This window comes from Sceloporus occidentalis, unplaced genomic scaffold, assembly GCF_023333645.1.
Source record: "Sceloporus occidentalis isolate IW3139 unplaced genomic scaffold, rSceOcc1.0.p SCAF_2, whole genome shotgun sequence".
Taxonomy (NCBI): Eukaryota; Metazoa; Chordata; class Lepidosauria; order Squamata; family Phrynosomatidae; genus Sceloporus; species Sceloporus occidentalis.
In genome coordinates this window covers 190,497,150-190,522,559 of record NW_028316982.1, presented here as the reverse complement: position 1 = coordinate 190,522,559, position 25,410 = coordinate 190,497,150, and the positions used below count along the sequence as shown (strand labels likewise).

General features: G+C 38.5%; 1 protein-coding gene across 4 annotated transcripts in view; it reads right to left on the bottom strand.

Moving 5' to 3' along the window:
- Window positions 1-25,410, bottom strand: part of LOC149319483 (glycerol kinase-like) — a 47,896-nt gene that overhangs the window by 3,085 nt on the left and 19,401 nt on the right. Inside the window, exons 8-20 of one of the 4 annotated variants that reach the window (XM_089511799.1) lie at window positions 24,305-24,371; window positions 22,363-22,380; window positions 20,074-20,109; window positions 17,591-17,658; window positions 15,287-15,329; window positions 14,879-14,959; window positions 13,771-13,849; window positions 12,843-12,939; window positions 12,132-12,216; window positions 11,511-11,631; window positions 10,374-10,517; window positions 9,921-10,001; window positions 3,672-3,758 (exon numbers count right to left, since the gene is read on the bottom strand). In XM_089511799.1, coding sequence (XP_089367925.1) covers window positions 3,672-3,758; window positions 9,921-10,001; window positions 10,374-10,517; window positions 11,511-11,631; window positions 12,132-12,216; window positions 12,843-12,939; window positions 13,771-13,849; window positions 14,879-14,959; window positions 15,287-15,329; window positions 17,591-17,658; window positions 20,074-20,109; window positions 22,363-22,380; window positions 24,305-24,371 — 1,007 coding nt within the window. Of the gene's footprint in view, window positions 1-3,666; window positions 3,759-9,920; window positions 10,002-10,373; window positions 10,518-11,510; window positions 11,632-12,131; window positions 12,217-12,842; window positions 12,940-13,770; window positions 13,850-14,878; window positions 14,960-15,286; window positions 15,330-17,590; window positions 17,659-20,073; window positions 20,110-22,362; window positions 22,381-24,304; window positions 24,372-25,410 lie in introns of those variants that run through there. The other 3 variants (XM_089511802.1, XM_089511800.1, XM_089511801.1) reach the window with 3 other exon arrangements.

Below are 25,410 nucleotides of genomic sequence, written 5' to 3'. Positions count from 1 at the left end.
AACTTCTGGCAATCCTAGCTAGAACATGAGTTACAATGTTTACAATCTTTACCAAAACATGAAATGTGCTCACTTACAGAATCATGCTACAAATATCCCGCAAAACTTGTACAGGTTACCAATTTGTTTGTAGGCAGAATACAAATGGTCACTGATGATATTTGAAGATGCACCCTAGCTATGGGAAAGGCATGATTAATGGAGAAAAGAGAAAGGAACTTCTCAGTGAGTGCACTAAAACTGAAATTCTTTGTGCTGATAGAATAGGGTGATGCCCTGTGACATAATTTGATTGTGGGGTGGAGATGTCCCTGTACAGATTTTTAATGCCTTATTTGGACTTCTAGCCTATTTGTATTACATTGTGACTATAAGGAAAACTTGGAAATTATCTTGAATTTGATTGTTCTCTTTCCATTTCAGTGATAAAAGCAGTTTTCTGTAAGCTGGAGGGGATGGGGTGGTGTTTCTCCTGAAAGTTCTCTTCAGAGAATGGCAATAACATTATCACACTGCGCACAATAACTATAGCTTACGATAATTACAACAATTAGTGCTTAGATTTACTGTATAGAATGCATCCTAATTTGGTTGTAGTGGAAAATTTAACAGATGGGGGATGGGGACAAAATCTAACAGAAACCTCTCCTGCAGAGGCCTCATCGAGATGACTAGCTTCTGGCAGAGAGAATATGGACAGAAAACTCACATTTGTACCAAATCAAACAGCGAAAGGTGAGATGCACAATACCTCATGGGACAGAAAACTGCACAAATTTGTTCCACGATACAGAAGCACTAATATTTAGTTCTATTTGGCTAACCATCTTGAAAAAAATAGATATAGACTGCACAATGAACATGAATATGAAAGGTCAGGAAAAACTGGGAGAATACACCTCTTTCCCTGTATTCTCCCCCCCCCCCCCAAATTGAAAAATAAAAGGATTGTGGAATTTTTTTTAGAATGATGAATGAAATGTTCACAAGATGCTCATATTTATCACCCAAAATACATGGAGAAATAATTCTGTTGACAAATAACAAGCTATTAACTACAGACTTTTATTGGGCAGAGAGGCTTCCTATTAAGTCTTTAATGTACTCCACCTCAACAAGCCAGGCACATCACTTTTTTGTAGATGGTTTCATTTGAATTGAGGCATTTCTGGGAATTCATACTACCATCCCTATGAGGATTTAATGGTAAACCTATAGAAACTCAGGAGGTCTTGATCTGATCAGTGCCTGGGAAACCTGTGTTGCCACCTTTAGCTTAATGATGGAAGAAGTAGATGCAAATTAAATATGTAAGAATGCTGAGCAACTGGCTGCTACTGAGGGTTTCTGAACAAGCATCCATGACCCAGGTATGAATAGGCTGCTGCAAATTTATTATTATTATTATTATTATTATTATTATTATTATTATTATTATTATTATTTTGATCTTGAGATGCCAGGAGAACCTTGCTTCAAACTGAACAGCTGAGGAACCACTGTATGTTAGTAGCCAGTCAGCCACTGACATGGCCTGGTAGTACAGCTGTATGCGGAAAGCTTTACACTACTTTCTAGTTAGCCAAGGTGAAGACTGCAATCTTTTTTAAAAGGCAGAGAAATGTCAGCATTTGCCTTTTTAAAAAATCTTGGTGTACTATGGTTTCTAATAACTGGGTGGTGCATAATTGTTTGAGAATTAGCTCTGAGTTTTGAACTATCACTGTGTAGATTTTACATCACAGAATCTTTCCAAATACATTTCATAACTCTCTTCAGTTGATAGCAACTTCCATCTGAAACTTTCAAACGTTAAAAAATTAACAGTTTCCTTGTCACGAACAAACAAAAAGTCGTAACATCCTAGCTTTACTGCAATCATAGACTACATCATCACAGCTCCTCATGAAAACAAAGCTGATTACCATGCATATCCAGCTTTTCTACGTTTCCCTATTTCACCAAAGGAAATTATTTTTTTTACCATAGCAAAATAGCAATGTACAAGTCTGAGTATAGAAAAATACAGCAAAGAGAACTGTCTACTTTTAAAAATAAAGCAAAGCAAAGCAACAGATAGGATTATATACTTATACAATGAAAATAAATGCCACTTTACATATCGTATACACCAAGGGTGGACAACTGTGGAAGCTTAGAGAACTGCATTAGCTCCTTGGAGGCACTGGGAGGGCCACAGCTGCTCCCACAAAGAAAATAAGCAATATATATATGAAAATGCCCTTGTGCCAGCTAGAGACATTTGAGGTGTGTGTGTGTGTGTGTGTGGCACAGGGGCATTTTCACTTAGCTTTGGGTTTGAAAAAAGGCCTCTCCTGGCCCTAGCTCAGTGCCCTCACAAAATGTGGTAGAAATGCCACCATGCCCATACTGGATCATTTCAGAGCAAAAAATTTCATAGAGGAAATGCCCTCTATACCTTCTACATGGCATTTGGGGAGGGGGGGATTCTAGAACATTAAAAAAAAACATTTTTTTACTCCTGGGGTACCCATGCCCATTGGGTGCACCTTCTCCACACCTGATCTACAGAGATGTCAGAAGATGCACTACACATACAAGATGAAGATCAGCTATCTGGATGGTATGAATACATGCTTTAGGAAACTATTTGCCCATGGCAGGCTCCTAATGCATATATAACAATCTTTAGAACAATTCAATTGTCACAATATGTGGACAAAAATCCTGCTTTGGAATGTGGTTTTATATCAAAGCAGTATAGTTTGTAGTGCAAACTCTACAAAAGCTATTGATAGTTGATTCAACACAATGCTTTAGAACTAACAGGTACTATATGTTTATTGTTTCTTTATACAAAGAAATACTGAATGCAGGCATACCTCAGTTAACAAAGCATCTGACAAAGAAGCCCCCTTTACAGTATCTTTTTATGCCTGCCCAGCCAACCCTTTCCTCCTTGTTCTGTCTAGCTGGGATTTCTTTAGCAGCATTTGGAGGATGGGAGAGAAGGAATGGAAAAACACAGACTTTCAGTGTTGGGTTTCAGCATCATGTCTTCAGTAAACAATGCAATAAACCTTAAGCTGAGAAAGAATGGGATTCTATTTTAGTTGATCCTACTCTAGTCATGAGTACTTGACTAAAACAAGCAAGATAAATAGCAGCTGCAGCCTCCAGAACTGCTTACTGAGCATGCATGAACAACAGAGAGAAAGGGAAAGACCAGATAAGCCTGCCTCATTAGCTCCTCCACCCCCAGCATGTTAAGAAAGGATGTAGACATTACGTTTGTCCACCAAATGGAAATCATAAGAAAATTTGAGGCGGGTGAAAGAAAAAAATATTCCTGGGTGTATTTTGGAAAAAAAAACCCTTTGCAATTCATCTGCAGCAGGCTCAAAATATTTTTGTTTATCTATGCAAGGCTCACCTGACTTGGCCTGTTTTACTTCACATGTGCATATTTAGTTTGGGATAAACATTTTGCTGAAACATGTTGAACTGCTCTTTGTTGTGGTGCAGGAACTTATCCCTATTTTTTGCATATCATTTTTGATCTGATACCAAATTTTCTGTTAAAGAAGTTAATAGCCATGAACATATAACTTTGTTAATTGAGGTGTACCTGTAGTTTCTTTACAATCTAAAAGCAGTCAAACTATCAGGTCAAATAATAATCAACTAACCTGAGATGTACTTTGCTCCGATTAACATTAACAGGCTACTCATTATAAAAAAGCCCAAAGGCAGACTACAGAAGATACTAGTTTCACCTGTTGTCATCCAGTAGAAGATGTTCCAGTCAAGCAAATCAAAAGAGAGACACATGTAAATTGCACTATTTAAGAATCACATGAATGAAATTATAAGAAAGCAGCAACATCAGCAAATTTTTACAGATAATTTAGTATACAATAGTTACAGATGAGCCAAGCTTTGATTTTTTCAAATAAATTCCAACCTTGCAGCCAGGGTCAATATTGGAGGTTTATTTAGGCAATACTAATTTAATATTAATACAGCAGAAAATTAATAATTTTCAAACAATGCTGATGATAAATACTGAAAACATTATTTAGAGATAAAGAATCCACCACAGATGGTAGAGAAGCAGAAGCATGTGTCTACAACTACAACCAAGGTAACAGGTTTATTTTTCACCCTCCTTGCAAAGGACTCAAGGTAGCACGTATAAGATATAAGCATTTCAATCATAGCTCTTATCCTTAAAAAAAATAGAACATTGTCTATTATGATGTTATCATGTAATATGGGCACTATGTAGATCTGTTTTGACTTATTCCTACAGTGTGCCTGCACCACCATACATTATACACCTGCAGCAAGGGGAATACAGGCATACCTCAGTTAGCGAAGTCTCTGACAAAGAAGCTTCTTTTTATAAATTCTTTTTATGGGAGCCCAGCCCAGCACCTTCCTTCCTTTCTTGTCTTCTGCCTATCTGGAAGAGGGGTGTGTGCGTGTGTGTGTTTGCAGTCTTCACATTGGGAGAATGGTGATGGAAGGCTGGAGAAAGACAGATTTTTAGTGTAGGGTTGCAGCACTGTGCTGCATAAAATGCAATAAAGCTTGGCCTGGGAAAGAATGGGATTCTGTTCTAGGCGACCCTACTGAGTTATGTGTAGCTTACATACAACTGGCAATCAGCATGTGTGAAGAGCAAAATAAAAAGAAAAATGGAAAGCAAATTAGCTTTCCTTACCAGTTACCATGGCGTGTTGAAAAAAAAGCACAGATCTATTTACCGCCAAAATGGAAATTGTAAGAAAATTGGAGCCTGTTGGAAAGCGCGGGGGGGGGGGGGGGGAATCATCCTTGGATGCATTTTGGAATAACCTTTCAAGTATCCCTAGAAGACTCAACATGTTGTTGTTGTTTTTTTACTTATGCAAGGCTTACCTGGCCTGGCTGTTTCATTTCACCTGTTTGTTTAGAATAAAAAGTTCACGGAAACATGTTGAACTAACTGCTCTTCTTTCTTGTGATGTAGGAACCTATTCTCATTCTTTCCATGTTATTTCTACCTCTAGTACCAAAGTTTCTGTTAAAGAAATAAAGCCAAGGAACACATCTACTTCATTAACTGAGATATACCTGTATGTACCCATCGCTATTCAGGGTGGGAGAATAATCATCATTTATTCCAACCAAATATGATGTATTGATGCACATGGTGTATGTTTTCAATTTATATATCTGCAAAATTCAAGACTGCAGTAGGTCTTACCTGGATGCAAGACTTCAACACAAAGGTACTTACTTATGAGTAAACATATATAGGATTGCATTGTAAACATCATTAGAGAAGTAGCAATATGGTTGGTTATGCCATATGTTGTGCCTTCAGAAACAAAGTAATGCATGTACAGTCACTTCTCCTAACTCACGGATCTGAGAATTGCAACCTCAAATATCCACAGAGGGGCGACCTCCGCTATTTTCAAAGGCGTGTGCGCCCAGGCCACAGACACAGGGGAATGCCCCATTCAAGCCTCTGGGGCTTGAATATGCGTGAGCCTCCGTTTTCGCAGGGGGTTCCAGAACGGATCCCCCGCGAAAACGGAGGACCTACTGTAGTTGAATGCTTTGCGAGCATGCACGTAAGTCACACCAATTTTGCTAAAAAATACTGAAACTTCTTTTTCCTTACACCTTTTTTACCCTACATGTCTACTGCTGTTGCTGCTGAACATTTAGTGTTAGCAGCAGGGAAATATACCAGCCTTTCAGCAAATGTAATTTGTCTTTGGGAGAAATCCCAACATTTCACAAGGGAGTTCAAAATGTGTGCCTGCCCTATTCAAACTTTCTTGTGTTTCAAATACAGAGATGTTCCATCACAGTCTTCCTCCTGTCAGGTCAGAATACTTGAGTAGTGGAGTTCGCTGGGCTTGATTAAAAACTTGAATCAAGATTAACTGCTTCCCCAAATCCCTTTGCAACACCATTTCTTGTACACATAGAATCAGCAACTTCTCTTTTCTAGTTTCAGTGCCTTCCATGGATATATTTACGGATGATGTGAAAGCCAATGCCATTTCCCCATCAACAAGAAGGCACTGTCCTTGACAGCCAACCCCCCAGAGCAACATTTCTGCTACAGATCTAACCATTCTTGACGTTCTTGTGGTCCATTGCTCCAGGGGACCTATTACAGGTTGAATCTCCCTTATCCAGAATTCCGAAATCCAAAATATTCCGAAATCCAACTGTCCATATGGGTTGCTGAGATAGTGGCACCTTTGCTTTCTGATCAATGTACACAAACTTTGTTTCATACACAAAATTATTAAAAATGTTGTGTACAAAGCTGCATTCATCACTCTATGTATTCAACTTGTATGCATAAAATATCATATGAAGAGCAGGGTTAGACTCAGAAGGAAAAGGAGTGAAGCTAGGAGGACCCAAGACATGCAGATGACATGATAAAGTCTTGGAACAATTACTAAGGAAGATAAAAGAAGAAAGTACTGCTGAACATAAAGAAAACAAAAATAATGACCACAGAGGATGTATGGTATATATTCGACTATAAGTTGACCTCATGTATAAGTCAAGGGCAGGTTTTGGGGCCAAAATGATGGAATTTTGCCATGACTGATGCATAAGTCGCTGGTAAAACTTGGAGGCTCCTTCAGTGTGTATATGTGAGTGTGCATCAAAAGAGAATCTAACTGAGGCTTTTTGCTTCATCGTTTCAGCTTTTGTTTTGTCTTTCACTCCTAAGACAGTAGGTAGGAGAGGGACTCTGTGTGTTTGCTTAAAAGCAATTAATCATCCAGGACACTTTCTGATTGGCACAACAGAGAAATAAACTGCTCTTCCAACTGCATGGGGAAATCTGAAAGAGCTGCTATCACATTACTATACTGATCTGTAAATAAGTCTATCTGGAATTTTGGTGTCGATTTTTGGGCATAAATTCCTTGACGTATAGACAACTGTGAAGACACACCCAACTAAAGGTGGTGGCAGGTTTGGGTGTGCAACGCCAGTACCCTGGTGAGATCAAACTCTTCTACCCAAAAAGGCTCTGAAGCTGAGTGTAAAGTTCAAAAAGGGGAAAGTTTAATTTAAAGGACAAAAATAAAGAGTTTTCTCCTCCCCAGCTCTAGATAAAAGATACTTTACAGTTTCAGCAATCTTCAGGGTGTCATCTTTCTGGGTCTGATGTTGGTTTGCTCTCCTCTCTCAGTGGAGCTGGTGCAGGGTCTTTCAGCTCCTGAATTCCTTTATTCACTTGCTGTTGGTAACTAAAATGGCTAAGGTGTAAGAAATGCCCTTTCCGGCTGCCTGGGCCTGTTTGCCACCAAAAGACAGTTCTCTGCCTGCTCACAGCAAAGACTGCACCAAACTAAAAAGCCTCTAGCTAAAGCAGAGCATGCTGGGAAAGGGCAAACCAAACCTGGAAAAATGCAGGGGATCCTACAGCTCCTCCAACAACTAATACAATGAATTTTCCTACACTAAAATATTCTATGGCCTGAACCAACATGAAAGAAAATGCAGGGGGAGATTCAAATAGTCCTGGCAGGACATCACAACAACTATATATGGTACACAAGTTCAGCCAAGATAATGAAGAAATCAAAATAGTTAAAGAGTTGATAATTGTCTCCATAAATCCTAGTAAGACCTCTTTGTTCTTTATATGATTACCTTTACCTGCATTGATAAGAATGTTGACTGCAGTCAAGAAAAAAGATTACTACGAATGGGAAGGGAGCCATGAAAAAACTAGACAAGATTTTAAAATGTAAATATAGAGAACTGAACACTAAAGTCAGAGTTGTCTAATATATTGTATTCCCCATCATTGTATAAATGTGAGCACTGGCAGTGAAAAAAGCAAATAGAAAGAAAATGAACTAATTTGAGATGTGCTGGATAAGACAACTGAGGATACATTGGGCAAACTAATGGGTCCTTGAACAGATTAAGCCTCAACTCTCCCTGGAAGACACAAAGACTAAATGGAGACTGCTGTACTTTAGCCATATCATGAAAAGGGATGACTCACTAGAAAAGACTATAATGCTAGGGTAGGTAGAAGGCAGCAGAAAGCCAGGAAGACTGCACGCCAGATGGATAGACTCAGTGAAGGAGGTCACAGGGTTGAATTTACATGACCTGAGAAGAGCAGTTGAAGACATGAGAAGCCTCATCCATGGGGCTGCCATAAATTGTGGTCTACTTGAGGGTAGTTAACAACAGCAAACAATAAATTGCCTTCAAGCTATAAGATGTATACAAAACATAAATGAATTTCATGAATGCAGATATTCCAAAATCTAAAAAAATCCAAAATCTAAAAGACTTGTGGTCCTAAGAACTTCGGATAAGGAAGACTCAACCTGTAAAATAGAAACCTAGTCTGTGCATAAGGGGGAAGGATACTTGCAGGTTCTTTATATTAATTCAACCCAGATTTCGGCTCAGTCAGAGTAATACTGTATATACTCATGTATAAGTCGACCTCATGTATAAGTCGAGGTCAACTTTTGGGAGCAGAAATGGGGATTTTTATATGACCCGTGGATAAGTCGAGGGTCAGTCTTAAGGGGGCAGCCCAGCTGGGGAGAGGCTCTGGGACGATCAGCATCTCTCTAGCCGGGCTGCCTTCTCAGGAGGCCTCCTCATGAGGAGGGAGCCCGCCTGGAGAGAAGCCTGTGAGGGATGCCCTTCCCAGGCTTCTCTCCAGCCAGGCTGCCTTCTCATGAGGCCTCCTCATGAGGAGGGAACCCGCCTGGAGAGAAGCCTGTGAGGGACGCCCTTCCCAGGCTTCTCTCCAGACAGGCTGCCTTCTCATGAGGCCTCCTCAGGAGGAAGGAGCCCAGCTGAAGAGAAGGCTGCAGGGACGCACACGCGCCCTTCCCAGCCTTCTCTCCAGCCGGGCTCCCTCCTCCTCAGGAGGAAGGAGCCCGGCTGAAGAGAAGGCTGCAGGGACGCACGTGCGCCCATCCCAGCCTTCTCTCCAGCCGGGCTCCCTCCTCCTCAGGAGGAAGGAGCCTGGCTGATGAGAAGGCTGCAGGGACGCACACGTGCCTTTCCCAGTCTTCTCTCTAGCCGGCTTCCCTTCTCAGGGGGAGGGAGGCTGGCTGCAGAGAAGGCTGCGAGGGGCGAATGCGCGCCCTTCCCAGCGTCGCCCCAGCCGGGCGCTTGGTTGGAGGACCCCACTGACCCTTGTATACGTCTACCCCAGGATTTTGGGGACCATTTTGGGGCAAAAATTTTTTGACTTATAGTTGAGTATATACGGTATATGTGGTTAATCTTTAGCATCAAGCAGAAAAACACATCTGCATCTAAGTCATTTGGTTGAAGAGGACAGAGCCACATAGGCAAAATAAGAAATGTGAAACTGTCTCCCACAATTTTTTCTTATTTTTTTCCATCTCTACATGCAGCCAGAGGAAGGTGCTTTCTCACTAGAGGACCAATATTTAGGTATTTCTGAAGCAAGTTAAGAAAATACTTCCAACTTGATACTATCACAACATTGATTTTAATAGATTCTAAATGATGGAAAGTTGTGATCTTACTTTTCTTTTTTAGTGAATATCTTTCCCCATAATCCCACTTTTTTGTACACTTGCTAAAAGATTTGCAATTATGCTAGATTATAATAAATAATACCAATACCAATACCACCAGATCAGCAAATGGACACTATTAAAAATGTATTTGTAACTTTAACTCTATGCTTTTAGGTAGAATATTAGCCACCCTGGACTCTTATAAAAAAGTGAAGGATAATACTAATACAGTTTGTTATTCACTATTATTTGTTAGTTGAAAAGTTTCATTTTTTAAAAAAGGTGGATAAGTGAACTTCTCTTTACAAAACCCTTTCCTTGCAGAAGGTAACTATTATTAGAAAAAAAACCTTTCACAATTGAGTAACTGCTTACCATCTCCTTGAGGTTCTGATGTCTCCCAGCCCATTGACTTCTTTACAGCTTTCTTCCACCTGCTATAGCGATATTCGCTTTCTGAAATCATAAATAATATTTTCATTCCAATTCCCTGATTTCAAAACCCTCCAAATGCAGTTATCAAAAGATAAGCAGTATTGGTCTACCCCTATTTCATGCACATTCAGAAAGAAGGTTCCTATACTCCATATTAGACAGCTGTAGCACTAACAGGCAAAAGGCAAGTATATTTTCCTCAAGACATGCACACACACACGCACGCACACACTCTGTGATAGTCTATCTGAACTGGTAGGACTCCTTCATGGTAGTGGTAGGACTTTGTGTTCTCCTCTATCATTCTGTTTTAAAACTGATATGAATGGGCCAGGACCATGGCTTAGATACATTTGTAGATATTGGGAATCATGATTTAATTTCCCCTTTTACCTTCAGGGTTGATCTTTGGCTCAAAACATTCATTTGTTACTGCCGTAAGGTCATCAAGATTCAGACTCCAGACACCTACTCCTTCAGCAGCCCCTGCTGCCATGGCTGCTCCCAGTGCTGTAGTTTCAGGCATAGATGGTTTTACTAAAAAGATGTAAATAAGGATGCTTATGAATTGCTTAAAAATATTTATAACATAACAAAGTATGAACACAAAGCAATATCCTATTTTTGTTTTCTACACCTTCTAGTAGAGGTGGCTGAAACTATCAACCAGGGAAAAGTATTTATCCAAGGCACTACACTCAGTCATTATTTTAAAGCAAGTTAAGGAAAAGGGAGAAGTTTGCATTCCATGATGAACATCAAGTAGAAATAAGGGACAGAAATAACATTGGAAGGACAAATAACATGGAATTTTTAAAAAATAGATTAGAGTTATTCTATGTATTAAAATTCACATGCAAGTTTTTTTCTAGCCACCATCAGTAGTGCCCAAATTTGTTGCTTGCAACCTGTATTAAACCCGTAAGAACTACCACTGGATTGTGAATGGCTTAAGGAAGTGACATCTTACCATGGCTACCTTGCATTATGTACTAACGTTATTATGATACTAAGAATGGAATCAACATAAGCCACCCAAAAGTCAACAGTGGACTGGCAAGAAGTCCATTATGAAAAAAACAAACAAACAAACAAACAAACAAACAAACAAAACCAGTTCAGTTTGTGAACCCAAAGACACAATTCCTGAGATAGAGACAATGTTCTAAGAGGATTCAACTGCCCCTTCCTTGAAATAATGGGACAGGATTATAGCATACATATTGTCAAAGGCAGTTCTTTGAGGGAAGGGACCACTTAACCAGCTTTGAAGTGGTATATAATGTAGCTACTAGCCACATATACACAACAGTACAAGAAGATGGAATTCATTGATGAAAGGTATGCATGTAGGATGTGAGCGGCACAGTTTTTTTAGGTGGTTTAAGACTCATCCTTAAGAAGCATGACTGAGAATCCTAATATCAGCAACTACAGGAAATACTTGTAATATAAATCTAGAACTGAATAATATTGCTTTGGTCTTATAAGTAATAGTTCTAAATGAAAGAGGACAGATAGTTCTCTTACCTACTGGAATACAAAGAATGTCAGCTTGGAGCTGCATAAGAATCTTGTTGTTAGTCATTCCTCCATCAACTTGTAACTGACTTAATGGTATTCCACAGTCTTTGTTCATTGCATCCAAAATCTTGAAATAAACCATTTACATATTTTTAAATTTCACAAAAGCCTTTTCAACAGGAAAAAATAAGTATTGTGCTAGCAAAACAGTAGTAAGACTCTGACTGGACGTATTATTTCAAACTATGATGGAAGCATAATAGAACTATGCCTTATTTTAGATAGCTGCAAATTTAAAGAAAAAAAGGACAAATAGACAAAAGGACATACTAATGACTTAAATGAGTTTGAAATATCTGATTAAAAAAAGCCAGAAAAGGACCACAAAAAGACAGAAATCCTTAGCTTTAATGCTTCAGGAAAAAAGAATAGTGAACAAGCAAAACTCAAAAAAGGAAGGAAAAGAAACCATATTTGAAAGTTCCAATGACACCTGTGTGAGATTCTAAGCATGTGAAATTAGCTAAATTCAATTACATATTTAATATTGTGACCTACAGAAATGCATACAAGAGACCCAGAGATACACATCATCAAAGTAATATAGATTACATGCATCAACCGTACCTCTCGTGTTTGAAAGCAAACAGCTTCTAGTGCAGCAAAGGCAATATGGTTTTTATTTGTAAACTGAGTAAGGCCACAAATGATTCTGCAGGGAAAAAAGGGTAAAAAGCAAACACAGTAGTTAGGATAAATTAATTAAAATATTAATTTAATATGACTTCATATGGTTGCCACAATAATCCACTGTATTGAAGTTAGGGTATTCCATCAGTGAAACTCAAGATAAGGTGACATAAAATGGAGGCACTCCTGTATATAACTAGAGTCTAAACCAATCACATAACCAGGTTGAGGTATGCGTGAGGCCTGATTAAAGATCAGTAAAAGTCATAAAGTGCTCACTTCCATCCTATACTTTCCTGAAGCCTCTTATCTCACAGTGCTTCTCTCTTAGCTAGGTTCACTCCCAGAATTACAGCCCAGTTGAGAAAATATGACAGGGCATGATAGCATACAAGAAGGAAAAGGGAAGTGTTCAACACTCATATCCTGGCAAACATTGCCCTTTAAACTATCCTCCCTTTGCTCCATGTGTGATCCACAATTAATAAACAAGTATATTATTGTCACATATGGTTTAAGCTATTATGGCTAATGCACACAGTCTGCTGGTATAAATTCCTTCAATCCTTAGTTACAAGTCTTCTGTTAATATCAGAATGAGAGAAACCTTCAATACTTTAAATTGAACATTTATTCAGATATCCTTACCCTCTAGCACTGGGTTCCCAGTATGGCGCATATAATCCTGAGAATGCTGGGACAAAGTAGCAGCCATAAGAAGTGCCTACAGCAGCAGCAAGTTTCTCTAAAATTAAATCCAAAATAGAACTTATCTTTGCACAGCAACAGCCACTTACATTTAAAGGTTAGATAATCAGGATTGTGGTTTTTTTAAAGCCTCCAGAACATTTGGTATTTCCAGATGTACTGGATTACAACTTCTAGGATTCCTGAGCATTGTCTATGCTGGTTGGGCCTAACAGGAGTTGAAGCCAAAATATCTGGAGGGCATTAGGTTGGGGAAGGCGACTTCAGCGTATGGAAAACTGTCACACAAATTACATCAATTAAAAAGTAAGAGTCTCAATTCTAGGTAATACTAATAATAATAATACATCAATGAACAATATTATTATTTGTGCTTCTAGGGGCATATCAATATTTGCCACACTTTATACTGTTAATGGGATTTTTACTGTTACTATACATGAGTACACAAAACTTAGTTTCCCTAAGTTCAATTATAGTTACTTTCATGAAAAAAGATATACAACTGCAGCCTTATTGAGTCACAATAACTGAAAGCTTGAAAAACAAACGCACACATAACAAACCCCCAATCCTGCTGCTAAGCAGTAACCTGAGAAAATCTCCATATTTGTTTTTTTTTTTTTTTAAATTTGCAAATGCAATACAAAAGACTTAGCATACCAACTGATACGGCTCCTTTTAAATTTTCTCCCCAATTCTTTAATGAATACCATGGTACACTATATGACCAGCCTTACTAAATGCAGGCATATATCCCACTTAGAAAAAAAGGAAAACATATGTTCAGTTTTAGCCTCAGCAAGAAGACGACCATGGTAATTATTTTTCCACAACAACCTATTTAAGACAAATTATTGATATTCACCAATTTCATCTGAAGACTTTGCAATACCAAGATTGTCTCTTAACCAACGAACAACAGCTCCAGCAATGGCAACAGATCCCTAAAAGTAAGAGACCACACAAAGAATTAATTGGTTAACTCTTCCTCATACATAAAGGACAATAACATTAAAGGCAAAACAGAAATTCCCTGAACTCACAATTAAAGTACCCTCAAGTCTCAAGGAACATATCATATAGCTACTCAGATCTGGGGACTGAAAGAGGTTTTCTGTGATCCTGGGAACAGCTGCCCCAATACCCAGTTTTGGGGAAAACACAGGGTATAAATAAAGTAAACAACAACGACATCTATTTTTAGAACAGATAATTTAAGCAACCAGAACCAGGGCTGATTCATATCCCTGTGTTCTTTACTTCATGACAGAAAATTGTGACTTGCACATGTGAAGTGGCCCTAAGAGCACATTAAATTTTCATATTATTTTGCATCTCTTCCAGTCCTTCCAAGACTCTTGTTTAAGTGGAATACATTTATACATTCAGCTGTTATCAAGCTTAAAACATCTGGCAATAAAGTAATAGACATATATACATATGCATATCTGAAATGGTTTCTAGTGGAGAACCTCTTCTAAAGTCACAGAACACAGCCAGTGACATCAAGGAGATGCCAGGAAACTATAGGGCCTCTTTGTGCCACCTTCTGGGCAGCTTGGGAGCACAGTATTTACACACTGCATGCTCCCAAGTCGCCCGGAAGCTACCTGGCCGTTTACATGGAGGCTGCTCCATGTCGCTCCGGCAGTGTGGCGTTTACACACCGCATGCCACCAGAGTGACATAAAGCTGGAGGGTAGAAAAGCTGGCTTTTTGCCACCCAAAAAAGGAGCATTATTTGCCAGTCCTCTTTCAGGAAGCTACAAGGGGGATTAGGGCCGCGGCATACAGTTGCCACAGCCCCAATCTGGCTTTGGAAGGAGTGGCTTGAAGCCGCCCCTTTTGCCACTCTATTTCGCCCCTATGTCAGCTAGCCTACCTATAGTTGTAGAATATACAAGTCCTTGTACAACATGAAAAAATCCCAAAGCTTCAAAAACCCATGCAATACAGGAAACAGTTATACCTACTTCTAATGCATAATATACAGGTTTATCTCTGCCCAGTTTGTAAGCCACAGTGGTCAGAAGGCCGTGCTCAGAAAACGCAGGCTGAAAACAAAACAATACACTGGTATATGCATCCATTTAATATAAAAACATATTATTTATAGTACAAGTACTGCATTATGTGAAAATCTGCCACTTTATCTTTATTTTGGATATTCAAGAATATTTTTTCTTTGGTTCATCTTATAATTCTTTTGAGCTCTTATTAAGTGTATACATTGTAAAGAACATGCGAAATGCATGGGAAAACATTGTTTTACAGCTCAACAGGATTTTTTTTTAAAGAGGGAATTGCACAGGAAGATTTATTTCTTTGCAAAAAGCAGATATTTATCAGAACTGCCAAGATGTTTAATTCACAGCACTAACCTTTTGACCTGTATTGCAAAGTAAGAAGCAGCCTGTCCCATACCTACAGTGAAAATGGCAAAACTTATTAGTTTCCTACAAAACAAAGCACAAGAAAAACATCACTGGCATACATACATGACCAGACTGCAAAAGACATATGCTTTAAGATGACTTGCAGTCTTGTCAAGTATGTACGTTAGTGATGTTAGAATACATAAAAGCAAGTGAACTCGTTTACCTAGAAATGGCAATAATATTTCTATTCTGAGGAGGTAGCAGTGTAGGGAAGCAATGAAACTCATTCTCCAGCCACCATCATCGGTCATCAACATCTTCAATGGAACCCATTCTCCAACTACCCATCATTCAGGACTGGTGGCTAGGCCAGTAGGCTATACTGTGCAAAATACTGTTGCATGCTTTAAATATTACGTTCACTTAGTGAGCTGGGAAAACTGTTTCAGACAGTTTGCCACTATATTCCATAACACTCTACAAAAGGGATAAAAGGGCAAGCTTTATTCAGTATAATTAGTTTGCTCAGGGAAGCCAACCAGCTCAGAAGCAACTAGCTCTTGGGTGACTGGAGTGTGTGCACTTTCCAGATCACAAACTAGCCAAGATATGGAAGGGAATGAGTGGCTTGCAAACAGGGATTGCCTTGCTAGTCAAGGACCTGCAGAGCCACCCTTGTCCATGTTCTATCCAAACCACCATTTTCTTGGCCTGCCTGTTCTCCCCACTACACTGGACTTGGAATGCTCTGTGCCACTTTTGGGAGACTTGGAAAGGAAATGGGAGCAACTGTATCTAAATAGTATTATATCTGACACTTCTCATCTGACAGTGACACTGTATCTAAACAATATCATCTCACACTTCAAATGCATTTCAACTTATACAGCCATTTAAACCAATCCATCAAATCAACTTACACAAATGCACAGAGTAGCTACTCTGATTAACTACCAAAGTCCCCCAAAGAAGTGCCACATAGCTGTCTGGGATGATGCAAAATTAGTTTTCAAAGCCCTTTACCTATTAGCTTGATTTTTTTACAACAAATCTGTAAGATAGGTCATTATTACAAGCTATATTCTGGATGGGACAGATTAAAGTAGTAGTCCCACCTAAGAGTAATAGATCTGTAAGGGCTAAAGAATGGGATATAAATACCGTAAACAAACAAAAAAAATGTAATGGCTCTGTCCTGGGGCCAGTGTTATTCAACATCTTTATCAATGACCTGAATGACAGAATTGGGAGCATACTTATCAAATTTGCATATGACACCAAATTAGGAGGAATAGCTAATACCCCAGAGGACAGGATCAAAATTGAAAATGACCTAAATAGACTAGAAAGCTGGGCCAAAGCTAACAAAATGAAATTCAACACAAACAAATGTAAGGTATTGCACTTAGGGCAGAAAAATAAAATGCACAGATAAAGGATGGGGGACACCTGGCTGAATGAAACTACATGTGAAAGGGATCTAGGAGTCCAAGTAGACCACACGTTGAACATGAGTCAACAGTGCGATGCGGCAGCTAAAAAGGCCAATGCGATTTTAGGCTGCATCAATAAAAGTATAGTCTAGATCAAGAGAAGTAATAGTGCCACTGTATTCTGCTTTGGTCAGGCTCCACCTGGAATATTGTGTCCAGTTCTGGGCACCACAGTTTAAAAAGGATGTTGAGAAACTGGAGCATATCCAAAGGAGGGCGACTAAAATGGTGAAGGGTCTGGAAACCATGTCCTATGAGGAACGACTTAGGGAGCTGAGGGTGTTTAGTCTGGAGAAAAGAAGATTAAGATGTGATATGATAGCCTTGTTTAAATATTTGAAGGGATGTCATATTGAGGAGGGAGCAAGTTTGTTTTCTGCTGCTCCAGAGACTAGGACCTGGAGCAATGGATGCAAGCTCCAGGAAAAGAGATTCCACCTCAACATTAGGAGGAACTTCCTGACAGTAAGGGCTGTTCGACAGTGGAACAAACTCCCTTGGAGTGTAGTAGAGTCTCCCTCCTTGGAGGTCTTCAAGCAGAGGCTGGATGGCCATCTGTCAGAGATGCTTTGATTGAGATTTCCTGCATGGCAGGGGGTTGGACTGGATGGCCCCTGTGGTCTCTTCCAACTCTACGATTCTATGATTCTAATAGCCAGCATATGGCAGAAGTAATATCAAACTAGGAGCGTCCTCATTCATAGCTTGGGTCTCCTAGTGACTATGCTACATTGGTTATGTTGAACTGCATACTCCTAAGATTCTTGCATCGTATCAAAGATGATTTAATACCATTTCTCATGTCCATACTCACGTATTTTTTGCTTGACCATCTTTAAAGCACATTTGTCCCACTAAAGCAGCAGACTGGTCACCTAAGCACTGGAAGGAAAAACAATGCTTAATGTTTAGCTAAAACACACTTGTATATTGATTGCTGAAGTCAGATCAATTATATTTTTCTTTTAATTTGACCCAACCTCTGTCTAGTTGTCACACTAATGCAGCAGAGAGAAAAAAGCACTAATAGAAATAGATAAGCTTTTAAATTTAAAGCAAGGGTGGGAAAGAGTGGTTCATCAGATGTAAGTAACCGCTAAATCCTTTCTGTGGCTCAGGTCTACCAAAGCCTCCATGCAATCCAAAATGAAATAAAATATAGCACCAGAAGATTACACTCCTAAGTCAGAAAGCACTCAACAGCTACTGGGATACAACAGAAAATAATTATGAGATACAACTGGACTAAAGTCAAGAGAACGTTAAGCTGCTGATGTGTTGAGAGATGAAAGGAAAGTGCAAAGCAGCAAAACACATATATTAGGAAGGTGGAAAGTGAGAAGCATTAATTAGGAAGCTAGACAAAATAAAAGAAATGGAATGTATTGGGTGACCGAGCTAAAATGGACAGGAATGGGAAATTTTGTGTCCGATAATTGCACAGTTTCATTAAGGAAATGAAAATCTTTTTTTTTAATTATTAAATTTTCCATTTAACAAATTAGAAAACATTAACATACAATCATACAATCAAAACATACAACACTTCTTTTCAATCTGTCATTATTTATTTTTTATATAATTATTAAAAATATGAACTATTTCTCATTCTCAGACAAAGATGCTTACTTTTGTTCTTAAGGAAAATTACTATTTTAACTTTTACCATCCATATATACTTGGCTATAAGGCAACCTCATGTATAAGTCAAGAACAGATTTTGAGGGCCAAAATTATGAATTTTGATATGATCCATGGATAAGTCGAAAGTAAAACTTAGGGGCATACAACAAAGGATGTAAAGAACAAAGCAAAGAAAAACAATACCAAAATCTTACAAAATTCCAACAGTCATAACTGTTTGTGTTCACACTAAAGGCTGGATGGATGAGGAGTAAATGGTCGCTGTGCAATGTGTGTGAGAGGTGACCAGGTAGAGGCTGGTCTAAGAAACCGCACACATGTACAAAAGGATAAAAAGGAAAAAAACAAAGAAACTGGTGACTACGTTAGCAGTGATTTTTGCCTTTAACTGGATGGCCCCTGGAGTCTCTTCTCTTTGATTCTATGAACTTTAATGTGATAACTTTGCCTGATTTTAACCCGAAAAGTTGACAAGCATACACAAATGTCTTATTCCAATCTTTCAAACCCCAATTTGCCCCCATTTTCAGACTGAGGCATTCAAAATGGCCAGAAAAAGCACTGAAGCATAGAGGGGGGTTGGTCCCTCTTTTTAGATGCTCCTGGGTAGACTAAATTCTCACCTTCTGCTATTCCACTGATAAGAGTTAAAGTGTAGCAACCCAGGTTTTTGTGGTCATGTTTTTTACTAAAATTTCTAGACTTATACATGAGTACATGCAGTACTATCTTTTCTACAAAATTCTAGAAGAGTGAAGTCCAAAACACACTGCAGAAATAATCCATTTTGAGATCGCTTTAATGGTCCTGGCTCAATGCTAGGGAATTCTGGGAACTGTAGTTCTATGAGACATTTAGCCTACTCTATCAGAGAGCTCTGGTATCACAACAGACTACAATTCTAAGGTCTCCTTAGCACTGAGCCAGGACCGTTAAAGCAGTCTAAAACTGGATTATTTCTGCAGTGTGTTTTGGGCCCGAGACACTAAGTGCAGAATTCATCATGTTTATCTAGTGTTTGAATTTCATTCAGTAGGGATGGGAAAAGTGCAGAACAGGGGCCACACACTGTTTGAACCCCAGACCTCCCAAACTGATTAACCCCCAAATACTCCCAAACACCATCTATGGGATATAGAAGGCAATTTCATCAAGTTTGGGGGGGGGGGGGCACCTGGACATTTTATATAAGAGGAAGTGAACTGGAAATTGCTCCTTTGAATGAAGAGAGCACCATACAAACTCATTCATTGAAAAACTGTTTTTCTTGTTTCTTAATAAATGTAATTGTACAGCCCAGGCATCAACAGAGATTTTGCATTATGCTCTTAGACGTATAATGGGCTTATTCTGTTTGACTGTTATAGCACCTAATTATGCACATCTAACTAACTAAATATGGACAGCTTAAGAATGCATGAAATGTCCCTTCTTTATGGTCTCGCCTGTTACATAGGAATATAGATGAAAAACTTAACACACAAGCATTACTAAGACATGAAATTCGTACTTTGAACATGCACATTTAACTGACTTTAGATCCATGAAATATACTTTTTAAATAATACATATTCTATCAAACAGACAGTGCAAAAATTCACATAGCATTCATTGTATTAAGAAAACCATCTTACCATGATTTAGGGAACTTACCCCAGAAATTGGTACGCCGGTTAATGCTCCAGAACTCTAACCAAAAACAGACAAAGGTTTTCTTTTTTAAAAAATAAAATAAAATTCTATGCTATTCATTTTTCAACTAGTAATTTTCCCAGTATTTTGTAAAGAAGGAATGCAATGTACAGCTAGAAAATCATCTGAGTAAAAATCAAGTATGTTTAATATATGAATCTGTTTTAAAATAAAAATCTCAAATACATTAAAACCAGTCACATGTATGCATTTATTCACACTCAGTTTTTCCCCGCAAAAATAAAAATAAATTTCTAATTGACATGAAAAAATTACTAAGTTCACAAAACAAATTAGCCAACTGAATGGGAGGAGAGAGATAAAAATATTTTGTCATGTAATCTCTCCTGCACTTCTTACTTACACTGTTAAATATATATTCCACAGAAACTCGCTCTATTATAATGATACGGACAGGAGGAATTGGTTACTACTCCATCAATTAGCATTCCCCACATAATACATGGAGACAGTTTTAATATAAAATAGACCTCTTTGTGTTCAGTATCTTCTAATAGGAAAAGTTATCAAGAAGAAAAATGGGTAACATTACACTAGGGTTGTTGTGGGGAGTCATAAATAGCTACAAATCCCAGGATTACTTAGTATGATGGAGCTTTATCTGGATTTAAAACTTCTAAAGAAACCAGATGGGTTGTTGTTTAAATACATGACAAATGACCAATACAAGTGGACACCACCTCTACATGCCCCGTGATACTACTGTAGAGTGGGAACACTGCACAATACCACTTTCACAAATCAAACACTAGCAGAGTACCTCTGAACTAGATATTATTTGAGATGAGGTGAAAGGAAAACCTAAAGAGCAAATATTGTGCAGTAAAAGCTTTTAGGACTGCAAAACATCTGCAACTAGGCAAATTGAGTATTTCCTTGCCTCCCACCTACTAATCCAACCCACTACCCTCTGCTCAATGCATACTAGTAGGTTTCACCCCATGCTCCAGTTAGTGCGGCCATGCATTCTACTTTACAGAGGACATTTTTGTATTTTAAGACATCAATTTGAATTGCAATCCAAGTCCAATTTAAAGATGAAAAACATTGTGGGAGAGCAAAGGCCTTCAAGAATGAATCTGGAACCAGACTGAGGAGGCAGATAGGTTATAATCTTCCCCGCTATGATGAGAGTAATTATATTAGTATTTAAATTATAGTGGATATTCATAAATTTGCATCAATGCATATACACTATCAGGTGAAAATTATATCAGCAGATCAGTATTCTCTGTTGTCCCTATTTTGGTGATGGAATCAAAAAGGTAAGGTAAATCCACTTATCAACTCATGAAAATACTACACAGAATACCAGTTGAGTTTTGCTCCCAACCTGTACTATAAAAAATACCAACTTGGAACTACAGCAAAATGGAAAACACTGTGCTTCAAAATGGGAGGTCTGCATATATTATACAGTGCCTATTATGCAAGAGTGATTGTAACAGATTAGTTGAGAAAAAACAGGAGACTTTATTTAAAAATGTCATGCTATTGGTGTTGTGAAATTATGTGATGTTCCCTCAAAAGCCAGCAGAAATATGCCATTGTGTTCTTGAAACAGCCAGGCATGCCAGAATCTGGTGCCCACCCACTTCTCCAATACCCAAACAGCTTGTTTTTACCAACTGTATGTATGTTTGCACATTCAGCAGTAGCACTTCCGTTCAGTGAAGCCATGCATACCATACATTCAGTACATTTCCATTTGGGGCTATCTTTTAAAATATTTTCTTTGAAGTATAGATGCACAGTAATTTGTCATCCTTTTCCTCCCCCCCCCTTTTTTTTGGGGTGGGTGGGTGAGTGGGATAAAGCTGCAAATGTGTCTGCAGAACTTAAAGAAAAATGAATCTACTACAGTGGGCCACTGGGGCTTGGTTCCATGGCCCCATGCAGATACCAAAATCTGTGGATGCTCAAGTCCCATCAAATACAATAGCATAGTAAAATGGTGTCCTTTATATAAAATGGCAAAAACAAGATTTGCTTTAGGAATGTATATATTATTTTTGATTTTTTTTCAAGCTGTGGATGGTTGACTCTGTGGATAAAAAATCCGTGGGTACAGAGAGCCAGCTGTGTAATTGATCTTACTCACATAGTTCACCTAACTCCATTCTATTTTAAAGAATGGGATTTCCCCTAAGGAAATGCACTGTATCTGAGCAGAATGGATGAAGATGTGACGGGTTGGCATCCTAAAAAAAAAAAAAAAATCCTACTCACCAAGGTAGGAGAAATTTTCTAGTCAGCAAGAAGGAAAGTGAAAAGGGAGAGGAGACACAAACAAATTCACAGTTTGAAAGTCTGATAGTCCACCTCAAGTCCCCCACCAATTATTTCCTCCTATAAACTGCAATTGGGACAAAATGATTGCCAGACTCACATGGCCACCTTTTTAAAGTAAACACTAAACCAAGTTTATAATGAAACTGCAAAGTAATTAATTTCTCTTCTCTGCTGCTCCATAGTACAATTATCTTAGATGCTTCAGATATGGTGAAAAGAGATAGCAACCCTTTAACATTACTGATCCCACACTGTTCAAAGCTGAATGAATGTACAGAGGAAAGAGGTAGCAACTTTTTTAAAATTTCTGCAGCATTGTGATAGGCTTCATTTGTTGGAATTCCCTTTCCTATACAACTGTTGAAAGATCTTGCCATAGAATTTGGGTTAAAGTTAGTCAACATCGGTAGCAGTTCTGAAATGTATCCAAAACACCAATAAGTGTTTGCTTCCTTCCTAAATACTTAATAAAGAAATACATAGTTTTACAATGGCTTAAACTGACAACAGATTTTATGTTATTTTAAATAATTTGCTTCCTTCATAAACTAATTTACTCTGAATTATTCCATTGTACCATATTGTGTTATAGGAATCTGTTGGAACATCCATCTAATGAGAGTTCTGTTATTTTGTTCTAAAACAGAAAGTCAAGCACAAATCTGTTTTTTTTTAAAAAAAAAAGCATTTGAATGCACAAATAATTCATAGATTCCATCAATTCATTCTTGAGCAGAACATTAATACCTGCATTAAGGTACAAAATCTTAGAAGTTGGGAGACAGCTCCCAAACATTCTGAATCTGCACAGAACTATCCTAAAGAGCCTAGTCAGACCAAATGGCATGGACTCTGTTAGTCTCTGCATGGCCATCATTAGCAGCCAGAACTGGAGTTCAGGATGCACACTGATTATCAGTGGCTTCTCAAACACGTGTTTATCCTTTTGAGAAAAAGGTTTTCAGAATATTCTGATTTTCAGAGTCGGGCATTACAAGGACCACAGTAAAAGTATTCCAAGCAGCAGGTTCTCACATTTGCAAGTGCTTGGGATGGAAGATCACTGTTACAAAAGTAGCTTGCCTTATACTGAAACAGACATGTTGTCCACTAAAGCAGTACTGTAAATAGTACCACATTACAGGCGTAAACTGCACCCTGACCAAGAAGTGGAGGACTGAACTGAACCTATGAATGTCTGCATACTAAAAAAATTGCTGTTTTCTACTTTACCTCATATTTACTTCAGTGAAATGCCAGCAAAAGTCACACTGGAAATGTCTAACATACACAGCCAAGGAGTGTTGGATAATGTTAAACATTTTCTAAAAATTCCCATTAATCCTTTATACCTATTTAACCCTCAAAATCAAGAGGTCTTTGGTTCATATCCGGGTGCCCCCTCCAAGCCCTCCCTCCAGTCCATCTGCCTTGGTCCAGGCCTTGGAGGTAGAGAGGAACTGCTGGACCTCATCCCCTTCCCCACCACTACTCCCTTCTCCTTTTGTGTGGCGTCTTTTTAGACTGTAAGCCTGAGGGCAGGGAACCGTCTAATTAAAAAGACTGTATGTACAGCGCTGTGTAAATTTACAGCGCTTTATAAATAAAGGTTAATAATAATAATAATAATAATAATAATAATAATAATAATAAAATTCCAGTTCCAATATATGATCTATAGTTTCACATCTTTCATAATACTTGTGCTGGATGTCTGTGCTTTAAAACTCTGTAGGCTCTGTGCCTAAGTTACTTATGGAAAAAAAAGTATTTTCAAGAAGGAAGGAACACATTTATTCGATGCAGCTTAAACAGACCAAGTTATTAACACTTCCACTAACTAGAAGCATTTGAGAAAATATTAAATATGTCAAAATACCATCAATCCATAAATCTCTGAGGAGCTCCGCACTTTGGGAAGTATTTCCATAGGAATTTCAAAAAACCTGGAAAAAGAAGAGTTCCCAAATGTTACTTTGAAATCTTTCATATTTGTTCGGGGGGTGGGGTGGGAAAGGGTAGACTGTCAAAACTATTTAGCTTTAGTGTGTCTTTAAATGCTACCTTACACTTCCAAACAGTAACAAGTGTGAGCACACTCACTATAGAAGTCTCCTGACTTCACCTGCCGCTGTGCTTAATAGAAATGCCAATGAAATTTGCCAGGCTTGGACCAAGGTAAGAGCTTGGTCTTTTCCCCCAGGAAAGAGGTGAGTATTAGCAGCCCCCCATTCTTCTTTTACATGGGTTAAATCAGAACTGTGGAAAAAATTTCACTTGCCCACACTCTTACTCATGCAGCCCAAACCAAAGCTTAGCATGGCTAAGAGACATGCTGCTTGGGATCAAAAAGTTTTTGCACAGATCTGTTATTTCATCCAATGAACCATCAAAGCATACATGATCCATGACTGAAGTAAGATTCTGTTTAAAAAATGAGAGCATTAAATCAGATTGTGAAATTTCCTGTGCTAATTATCTTATGTGGGATCTGCAGAGAATCTTTTGTGATCCATCTGAGAAGCCAAATTTAGCTTTTACTCTAAGCCACGTGTGCTGCATTTTTCAAACAGATATGCTTACCCTGGATCCCCATTACACAGTGAGAAACTTAGGGCCTGAACAGACAGGCCAAAATAAAGCTGCTTCAGGTCACTTTAGAGGTATGCTGTTTAAATGATGCATGTGTCCTAAGAGGCCGGAAGCTGTGCCAAAGCCACGCTCCAGTCCTAAGGACTGGAGTGCAGCTTTGGCACAGCTTCTGAACACTTAAATGTGTGTGTCATTTAAACAGCATACCTCCAAAGTGACCTAAAGCAACTTTATTTTGGCCTGTTTGTTTGGGCCCTAAGTAATCAGAGTTCATCTAAGAACCTTGTTACAACTAAAGCCTCAATATGTTCTTCAAAGTCAGGCTCATGCCGTGTAAAGTGTGATGCTGCAGTTCTGAAAAAAGAACTGGCAAATTCCACAGCTTTAATGGAA